The sequence below is a fragment of the Mastomys coucha genome, unplaced genomic scaffold (assembly GCF_008632895.1).
Source record: "Mastomys coucha isolate ucsf_1 unplaced genomic scaffold, UCSF_Mcou_1 pScaffold6, whole genome shotgun sequence".
In the NCBI taxonomy this organism is placed as follows: Eukaryota; Metazoa; Chordata; class Mammalia; order Rodentia; family Muridae; genus Mastomys; species Mastomys coucha.
The window spans coordinates 23,959,912-23,970,883 of NW_022196912.1; the positions used below are offsets into that span (position 1 = coordinate 23,959,912).

At 39.0% G+C, this 10,972-nt stretch overlaps 1 protein-coding gene across 2 annotated transcripts in view; it reads right to left on the reverse strand.

The window, feature by feature from the left end:
* Positions 1 to 4,983: 4,983 nt before the first annotated feature.
* Slc4a1ap (solute carrier family 4 member 1 adaptor protein) overlaps positions 4,984 to 10,972 on the reverse strand; it is a 33,655-nt gene continuing 27,666 nt past the window's right edge. The window contains exons 13-14 of one of the 2 annotated variants that reach the window (XM_031355370.1): positions 9,820 to 9,889; positions 4,984 to 6,687 (exon numbers count right to left, since the gene is read on the reverse strand). In XM_031355370.1, the coding sequence (XP_031211230.1) occupies positions 6,638 to 6,687; positions 9,820 to 9,889 (120 nt within the window). In that variant the 3' untranslated portion in view covers positions 4,984 to 6,637. The remainder of the gene's footprint in view (positions 6,688 to 9,819; positions 9,890 to 10,972) is intronic. The other variant, XM_031355371.1, reaches the window with a different exon arrangement.

Below are 10,972 nucleotides of genomic sequence, written 5' to 3' on the forward strand. Positions count from 1 at the left end.
ACCCGTGTGAAGGAGAGCATCTTCATGGCGTACCCGTGTGAAGGAGAGCATCTTCATGGCGTATCCGTTTCTTGTGCTCTTTTCCTTTTCTTTCTGTTTGCTTTGTCCTATTTCTGTTTTGTTTTTGCTTTATCTTATTTTACCATTATCTTATCCCTTAGATGCCTATTTTCTTTCTTTTTTTTTTGAGACAGGATCTCTCCCCCCCCCCCCCTTCTTTCTCTCTCTTCCTTTCACATAGCTGTCTTGGAATTCAATACCTAGATCAGACTGGCCTCAAAGTCAGAGACTGGCCTGCTCTGCCTCCTAAGTTCTAGAATTACAAGGCACTATGCCCTGGCTTTCAGTGTATTTTCTAAGGAGAGACAGTTAGGGGATGGTTCTTCTACATGTAAGAGGGGTGGGGATTGGGAGGTCCTGGGAGGAGTAGAGGAGAAACCATAATTAGAATAAAAATATGAAAAAAAACTATTTTGAATAAAAGAAAAAAAGACACCAAGATTTTCTTAAGAATTCTTATTTACTTACAAACCAATGTTGTCTTGCTTTTTCTAATTAATTAGAAATTTACATGTGCAAGAGCAGTTCCCTCTGCTGCTCTCAAACAAGGAAGTTATTAACCCAAGCAAGCTTCATCCTTTGACTGCTCTGCCTTTTTCTGGGCCCCTCTTAAATCTCAAGAGCATGACTATATATTTACTACTTTGGTTCTTTGTACTGGGTGCATTCTAATTTAATATAATCATATTAAGCTTTTCTGATAATTTCTGCTATTTACTGATTTTTTAAAAAATTATTTTATGAATATGAGTACAATGTAGCTGTCTTCAGACACACCAGAAGAGGGCACCAGAACCCATTACAGATGGTTGTGAGCCACCATGTGGTTGCTGGGAACTGAACTCAGGACCTCTGGAAGATCAAGCAGTTAGTGCTCTTAACTGCTATTATTTCATTCAAGTGTTTATGTGTCATTTTGTCATATGTCTGTTGGGCTAAGTCCATGATCTGACATTCTTATTTATGACTTCAATATTCAGGGCTATGTTTTTTTGTCCCTCGGTCTAACTATCTGGGTATTTCTTGTTTCTTCTGAAAACAAATGGTGATTGCTCCCGATGACTATCTAAAGCCACACTATTAAAACACAGGCATACAGACTTTCAAGGTTTTCCTTTTCCTTTACCTTCACAGTTGGAACTCAGGCCCTTAATTTTCTGGTTCTGGAGGCATGAGGCAGCTCCCGCACAAGCAGTTAAAATACACTCATCCTTGACACCCACACCTGTAAAATGCTTCACTTCCCAGGACTGAAAGTTTTAACTACTTCCTGACCTACTATTCAGGACTGGCTAACTTCCTCTACTATCATTATTGTTTGTGTTTTGTTTTTTTTTAGACAGTTTCCAACTTTGTATCCCAGGCTGATGTGGAACTCTGTATGTAGACCAGGCTGGCCTTGAAACAGGTGGTCTTCTTGCATCTGCCTCTCAAGTGCTGGGACATCATCATGCCTGGCCTACTGCTTTATATTATAATGAAGTTTTAGAGGAAAGTTGTATCATCTTGGGACTATCTGTGTTTCTGGATACATAGACTTATGTTGTGGAGAGCAGAGGAATCCCAGAATTAGTTAAGTTGTGAATGTGTGCTGTTGACATGGTCATGGCATATGGCTAAGAGAGATCGCAAAGCCTTCCTCAGGGGTCCACTGAGGAAGTGTGAATACTGATAGTGTGTGCAGAAAATGTCCACCACAGCGTTCTCCTCCTGGATGTTATGGCCTGAAGACTGCTTGTTAACAGAGACTGTGCCTACCAAGATTAGCTAAACCTGCCTTTTGAATTTAACTGTTTGCAACAATCCTACCTCCCTGTTCAGTGTAGATAATAAACACACTGACCCTCCAGGGTGCTGGTTTCTCTATCTGAGATCCCAGTCCACTGATCCCAGCGCTTCTCTGTGTCTGTCTGTCTTTTTCATTCCCTCATTTTGAGGCATAACGGATGAGGCAGTATGTATGCTATTTGGTATGTTTACAAAATACATCCCGCCTCTTGCAATGGTTTGATTCAAACCAATTTATAAAGCTCATGTATTATAAACTTAGTTCAAATTCCTTCTAGTTCGTAAGAGTCAAACAAAGGTGAGAACTTATTTTAATTTTTTGTAAAAGAAAATGAAAACCCCCATGAGGAGGACTAGCACATTCTTGCCCATCATTACTTTACAGATTTACGGTATGATGCCCCTTTTCTTTCCTGTATACATACAGCTTTCTGTGTTTTCATTAAAATAGTCATTCTTGTTAAGGAAATGACCTAAGTTGAAAACATTTGTAAGAAAAATGAAAGAACCAAATATGAGTAAGGTATACATATTTTTGTTGTTTTTTGTTTTAATTAAAGGAAAAAATGTTTTTAAGAAAGGATTTTTAGATGTAAAATATAGTCCCCCCCCCAAGGGAAGGATTATTCTAAAATAGAAAAGGAAAGATAAGGCCAAACCCAGAAAGTATGCAAAAGGTCTTTCAGGCCACAAGGTTTATAAAAGATAAAGCTTGTTCCCTATGATTGAAGGCTATTAACTTCCTTAGATCAAAACTAAATGATGCTCTGATGTAAAAGTAAAACCTAACTCACTTCTTCGAGCAATAGGTCTTAAATTTAAAAACAAAACAAAACAAACAAACAAGACCCAAACCAAGCTCAGGTGGGTGTGACAAGGCCCCTTAAACCACACAGCTTCCCGCACTCAGGAGATGCAGGAGAGTGAGTCCAGGCAGCAGGGATACAGTGAGACCTTGCTTTAAGGGGGAAGGCTCAGAGGACAAAGACTTCGTGCTGAAACTTTAGACTGCCTCCCAATGCCTCCAACACAATGGCATACATTTCATCACAAATCTGTGGGTTTCCCCAGTGAGTTAAGTCAGAAAGCTAGCCTTAGCAGTAGGGAAATTTCTTTTCTTTCTTTTTGTTTCTGTTTTATTTTTTCAAGCTCTGGATTTCTCTGGCTATCCTGGAACTCACTCTGTAGACCAGGCTGGCTTTGAACTCAGAGATCTGCCTGCCTCTGCCTCCCAAGTGCTGGTATCAAAGATGTGCTTCACCACAGCCCTTTGGAAAATTTCTATTAGAAAGAATTAATTCTATTTATTAGCCATGACCATGCCATTTTGTAAAACTCCCTCATTTTGGTTAAATGGTAATAACTTCCCCAAACTACTACTGTATTACTATTGGCATTTCTAGAACTAAAGTGATTTTTTTCCCCTAGATTCTGCCATCTCCACCTTGCTGAACCCCAAGTAATCTAGGCCATGAGAGGTGTTTACAGATCACTCACCACCCTCTCATGTCCTTACAATGACCAATCTCAAGGGAAAAAAGAAAAGAAAAAGGAAGAGGAGGAGGAGGAAGAAAAGGCAGGGGAGCAGCAGCTGCAGTGTTTTGATCCAATCCCCATCCCTTCTCCCCACAGATGTCTCCAGTCTGTTTCTGAGAGTTTTCTTGGATTAAGCCTTTGTAGAGGGTTAATTAATCTGTTGTAGAAGTCAATGGTTTGCTTTGCAGACCTTGCACTTGGGACATTCCTGACAAATTACACAGTAACTGTAGAATTCATTTTGTGGTTAAATATTAACTTCATTTGTAAAATTGAGCCTACGCATTTTCAGTGAATCTATAATCTTTAATTATCTGGACTGATAGTTAAATATACAAATGACACTATAAAAATTTGTTTCAAAATTAACTAAAGCTTTTAGTTTCTTTACCCAAAGACTCTTCATAGGTCTCTTAATCTAGGATCAAACCCTTTTAGAAAGTGTCAATTATTTCTTCATAAAGCAACTGCTGGGCATCTTATAAAACAGACAAAGTACCATATAAGCAATCTTTCTACATTGAACTCCCAGACAATAACTAAATAACTAGGAGCTAAAACCACGTTATATAAAAGTTTTCCTATTAGATAGGTCTAAGCACCTCTTGTGTCACAGAAATTTAAAGTGGGGAGGACATGTTGGTATACATTTTTTTTGTTTGTTTGTTTGTTTTGAGACGGGGTTTCTCTGTGTAGCCCTGGCTGTCCTGGAACTCACTCTGTAAAGCAGGCTGCCCTCGAACTCAGAAATCTGCCTGCGTCTGCCTCCCAAGTGCTGGGATTAAAGGTGTGTGCCACCACCCTCGAACTCAGAAATCTGCCTGCGTCTGCCTCCCAAGTGCTGGGATTAAAGGTATGTGCCACCACCACCCAGCTTGGTATACACTTTTAATCCCATCCCAATCTTCTTAAAACAATCCCGATCCTGTCCTTAAGAGGCAAGGCGGGCAGATTTCTGTGATTTGAGGCCAGCCTTGTTGCAGTGTGTTTTTGCTACAGCACACTGCTTTGTGCTTTGTGCCAGGGGATAGCACACACACACGTTAGCTTACTTTTAAAATGCCTTGGCTACCTCAAAGGCTGGGCATTCTTAAACCTTCCCCTGCTTGCCTCAGGTCTATTCAGGGAAGTGACCAGTGGCCACTTACCCGAAATCTCACAAGGCTGGCTGGCTTTATTTCCTGCTGCTCCTGTGTTCCATCCTTCTACCTTGAGTCATGGTAATCTTTCTCCGTTCCTCTCTGCGTCCTACCCTCGCAATTCTAAGTGTCCTGCCCCATGCCCAGCCATTGGTTGTTGGTATCTTTACTGATCGATCAAAAACCAATTAGGGACAAGGACCTTTAGCAGATTCCCAAATGAATCAAAGCATGAGAACCAATCTCCAACAAACCTGGTTTACATAGTAAGTTCCAGGCCAGCCAGGAACTGAATGAAACCCTATCTTAAAAAACAAAAACAAAAAACAAAAAACAAAAAAAAGTCCTAGTCAGTCTGTTACAGTTCTACCCACATTTCTTTTCTCAGCATGACTAGTCCTGATGACTACCCACCCGTAAATGTGGCTGGATATTCCAAAGAATAGGATGTAACCAAATCTATCAAATATTCAAACTTTAATTTATAGGAGTAAGTGATACTGCACTGTGATCATATTCCTTTTGTAATGTAATTGTCCATTTACTTCCTCAAACTAAAATACTGTGTAATACCAAACAGCATTACTAGTCACAAAGATGAGTTATAATACCTTAAACAATAAAGACCAACAGTTCCTACAACTAGAAACTTGTAGAATCAACAAGAAAAGCTAGATTTAAAAATCAAGAATAAATTATTTCAAATACAAACATTAAAATAAAATTTCAGCAGGACATAATGGTACACTTTTAAACCCAGCATGCAAGAGGCAGAAGCAGGAAGATCTCTGAGTTAGAAGCCAGCCTGATCTACAGAGGAAGTTCCAAGACAGCCAAGGCTATACAAAGAAACCCTGGTCTCAAAAACTCAAAAACAAATAAAAGAAAATCAAATCACATGAACTAGAAATGAAATCATATCCAGCCTAGCTGAAGAATAGGAAAGAGGGGTTAAAATGCCTGTTCCCCGCATCTGCAACACTCACCACTGTTCGTCTTCTTCCTCCCCTCCACCTCCTCCTTCTTGGTTTTTGAGACAGGGTCCTTGTCTGTGTAGCTCTGGCTATCTTGGAACTAACTATGTGAACCAGGATGGCTTCCAACTCACAGATCTGTTTGGCTCTGCCTCCCAAGGGCTGGAATTAATGGCTTGTGCTATTATACCCAATTTAACTTTGCTTCTTTAGATCATTCCATATTCCTGTTTTAATTGTAGATAAAATATTCCTATCACATTTGTGTAAACATTACATGCAGATGGTAAAAATGGAGAGAAGTAAGACCCCCCAATCATGATAGCTAACAATATTAATATGGTTCGGGTTCTCAACTATTTCTCTCTCTGAAGAATGCCTTCCTGCCCACTCAGATTCATCTTTATTAGGTCTCTAGAATGGGACTTACTAGCACTGTGAAACAGATATAAAACAACATTTGGATTGGCCAGCTGGCTCGGTTGGTTAGATCATGGTACTAAAAAGGCATTTAGCCTTTGCATGCATAAACTGCAGTGGTCAGCCAACAGAAGTGTTAGTGTAAGTCCCCACACTGAACACTACCAGGCTGACTGGCTGCCGTATTAGAACTCTGTGACTGTGAAAGGTTAGAATGCTGCAGAACCAGAGACAAGTTATCTTCCGTCACATTTGATGAGAATAAACTCCCTCCTCTGCCCTCGGACTGAGAGCTGTGTTGTGCATCTACAGCGTTGGCAGGGGGCACTGAGGCCTAAGGACAGCCCACTCTCCCCGCAAGACTCACCCACTGTGGCAGCAGGATCCAGCACAGGCCCTGTCTGTCATATTAAAGGCTCTAGCCTTAAATCGACATTAAGGGAGTCATCATAGGCTCAATCCATGGATCACGCCTCTTGCTTTACTGACTCTCAGTGTACATGGTTGTCTTTTTTACATATATATATACACAGACACTTAAATATAAACACTGGAATTCAGGAGAATCCAATAGGCACACAGTTTTAGGAAGCCAGGGATACAGAAGAAAAAGCCAGTCACCAGATTTTACAAATGGCCATCTGATCCCTGGTCATGACTTGATGTCTCCTCCCAAACATCTTGTGGTTCACAAGGTCTTCCTTTGGGACTCTGAACCAATCAATAGCCATACTTGTCATTAAGATGGGTTCTGCCATCTCCACTTTGACCTACATCAAAAGAAAAGAAAAGAAAAAAATGTATTCACTTTTCCAAAGTCAAGAAAAAAAATATTCAGATATCAGTAGGTCAAAAGCAAAACAAATTAGGCAGTTTCTTTTATAACAGAATATTTACCTACAATTTTTTTTTTAATTTTTGGATTTTTGAGACAGACCTTCCGTGTGCTGCCTTGCCTGTCTCTGCATCCCCAAGGCAGGGATTAGGGAGTGGGCCACAGCACTGTGCTCTGAAAATCTATGTTTTGGGCATAATCTCATAATATTGTTTCTTTTTTACTCAACATTTATTAGTAGAAAAAAAGCAAATTATTTCTAGGACCTAAAGTTGTAATAGTTACTAGTATCTTAGAAACACCATCCATCAAGAAAAGCAATGCGTGATTAGCCTGTGGGGAGGCAACCATCCCTTACACGTTGTGTGTGCACTAGCACAGAGCTGGCACAGCCTCCTTAGAGTACAATTCTGGGCACACCTTTGACCCAGGACGTTAACGTCAGCGCTTTCCCACAGATGTGTCTCTGTACCTGGTATGTTTTGTTTACTTGTTTGTCCAGTAATCTTTATCCTTTTCAATTTCAGCATTTACCAATTTTCTTCATGGTTGATTTGTTTCAATAGATAGGATTTTTCATGGGAATCTATAATGTGCTTTGAATATATCCCCCACCCCCCACTACCCTTCCTCTCTCCCCTGCTCATTGGCCCCTTTATTCCTCTGGACAGCTTCATGTCATGTACATACATATGATTTTATAACTAGAGAAAACATGCAATATTTATCTTTCTGAAGCTGACTTAATTCATCTGGTATGATTACTTATTACAGAGTTGTTTGTAATGAGTAGCAAAAGACTAGAAAAACAGCAAATATCCAATGAGGTAACTATTTTAATAAAAGTCTGCCATAAAAAAGAACTATACTACCATTTAGTCAGACACGGTGTCATACACCTGTCTGACCAGGTTGGCTTTGGATTCATAATCCTCCTTCCTCAATCTCCAAATGTTCACCACAGAACACACAGTCCCATCTCTATCACACTTGTGCATCATATACACAACAATAATTAATAAAAATAAGAAACAACCAAGACAACAGAACAAGGGACCAGTGAGATGGCTTAGCAGGTAAAGTCAGTTGCTGCCAACTCCGACAAGTCTCCGAACCCACACAGTCAAAGTCCAGAATCAACTGCTGCACACTGCCCCTGAGTTCCAAATGCATGCCATGGCGCATGTCTGCGAGCAAACACACACACACAAAAGCAAACAACTATGCTGTCAATTAAATGAGAAAAAATAAATAATTGTTCTAAGAACAAATAATGAGTAGAAGAAACTTCCACTTGTGTAGAAAAGGTACTAGAATATCTTTTATATAGGCATTTTACATAATGTATTAAGAGTTAGTAATAAGAAACTGATAATATTCCATTATCTTTAGATAAAAAATGATTTGATGAATCAGAATCTAATTTTTTTTAGTTAATAAAATGTAAAATTCTTGAAAAAAATAAGCAGAAAAATATAAAAAGTGCATGCATCCCTCCCCCAGCTTCAGTAGTTAATAAAATGTGGCCAGTCTATCTATGATCCCCATCCGAGTTCTCTTATTCTCCACCACTAGAGCATTTAAAGGTAAATCTCAGATGTCATTACTTCTGTGAACATGTCTAGAATATAAGGACATTTTCCAAAAGCCATCATTCAACACCATTCAGACCTTTAAAGAGCCAATAATAATTTCTATCATCAATATTCAGTTGGTGTTTGTGATAGTTTGTATGTACTTGGACCAGGATGTGGCCTTGTTGGAGTAGGTGTGTCACTGTGGGCGTGGGCTTTAAGACCCTCATCCTAGCTGCCTGGAAGTCAGTATTCTGCTAACAGCCTTCAGTAGAACTCTCAGCTCCTCCTGCACCACGCCTGCCTAGACGCTGTCACGCTCCTGCCTTGATTACGGACTGAACCACTGAACCTGAAAGCTAGCTCCAATTAAATATTGTCCTTCTAAGAATTGCTTTAGTCACAGTGTCTGTTTACAGCAATAAAACCCTAACTAAGACAGTGTTCAAATGTGTGTGACTGTCTCATTACTTCACAAAAATTATTTTTACATATTTATTTATGTTCTTTTGAAGCAGGGTCTAGTATAACCCAGGCTAGCCTCAAACTTGGTATGTAGTAAAAAATGACCCTGAACTTCTGCTCATCCTATTTCTACTGCTGAATGCTGGGCTCACAGGCCTATATCACCATATCTGGCTTATGCGGTGCTAGGGATTAAACCCAGGGCTCTGTGAATGTTAGGCAAGCACCCTACCAACTGAGTTAAACACTAGGCCATTATAATCTTTTAAAAGTTGTTTAAGTGAGGATCTACACAGGATGCTCTAATTCTACTCACTAGATGTGTCTCATTACATCCTTTAATTTGATCAAAGGGAGACTTACTATATACTTCATAACTTTCTTAAATATATAACCTACTTAATATAAATAGGAGGGCTGGTGAGATGGTTCAGTGGGTAAGAGCACCAGCTGCTCTTCCGAAGGTTGTCTAGCAACCACATGATGGCTCACCACCTGTAATAAGATCTGATGCCCTCTTCTGGTGTGTCTTCAGACAGATACAGTGTGCTTATTTATAATAATCTTTGGACCAGAGCAAGCGGGGGCAACCAGAGCAAGAAGAGATCCTAAAGTCATTTCCCAACAACTAGATGAAGGTTCATAACTATCTGTACAGCTACAGTATATACTCATGTACATAATATAAATAAATAAATCTTTAAAAATATATATATTTTTAAAATATATATATAATTTTTAAAAAATATATATAAAAATTTATATATATATATATGTATATGTATATGTATGCATATATAAAAATAAATAGGAGCCAGAGATGGCGCAGAGGTTGAGAGCAGTTGCTGCTTTTGCAGAGGACAGAGGACTTGAGTTCAGTCCCCAGTACCTACATGGCAGCTTGCAACCACCTATAAGTCCAGTTCCAGGAAATCTAACACCCTCTTCTGTCTTCCATGGGCACACACGTTGTATGTACACACACATACACACACACATCTTAAAGGAAGGAAAAATAAACACTATACCTTCAGGTGGGACCCATACACAGTAGTCTGGGTCATCCTCAGGATATTTGGAAGAAAGTATGGGTGGAAACTGCAAAGAAGAAATGTACTGTTTTACTCACAAGAGTTGTTTGTTGAGTCAGTGTCACTAAGTAGCTCAGGGTACCCTGGGGACTTGTGATCATCCTACCTAGGACTGCAAGTTTGTCCCACCATGTCTGATTCTAAAGACTTCTTGTACGAATTATTGTCTTTATGGCTGTCAGCAACAAAAGAGAGAATAATTTCTATGAATGACTCTGATTCCTATAAAGCCAGAGGTCAGTGTCTTCCTCAATTGCTCTCCACGTTTTATTTTGAGACAAAGTCTCTATGAAGCCCCAATTGGCCAGGAACACATTACATACACTAGGCTGGCCTCAAAGCCAGAGAGCTCCATTTGCCTCTGCCTCCCAGTTCTAGGATTAGAGGTATGTGCACCTCACACATCCCACTAGTTACTCATTTATTTACTTACTTGCTTAATTTTTTTTTTTCAGAGTTTCTCTCTGTAGTCCTGGCTATCCTGGAACTTGCTCTGTAAACCAGGCTGCCCTGAAACTCAGAGATCCACCTGCATCTGCCTCCTGAGTGTTGGGATTAAAGGTATGCATCACCATACCTGGCTCTGTTTTTTTTTAATTTTAGTTTTTAACTTTTATTGCATCATGATGAGAAAAGTTACATGATTTCAATTTATCTGAATTTGTTAACATTTAAAAACATATTTTATGTAAATAGAATTGCATCACATTTTTGTTTCCCTTTTGTACACCAACTCCTCCCAGAGACCCCCCCTTCATTACCTACAATATCTTTCTTGTCATGTTCCATAATATTTATAAAATATTATAACAATAAAAATAAGTATTATAAAAGTTGTTTGATATAAAACAAAAATCAATTTAACAGTCTCATGTAGATGCTTGTCTACAGCAATATTGAAAATATATACGTTTTTCTCAATATAAATTTTAAATAACTCCAAACATATTAACTGTATATTTCAAAATAATGCATCACTACTATTATTTTCTTAAATGAACATAAATATATAAAATCTTTTGTTTGTTTGTTTTGTATTTAGAAGAGTTTAAAATCTTGGCTCTTACTGTGGTACAAGCCCAAAATAAGA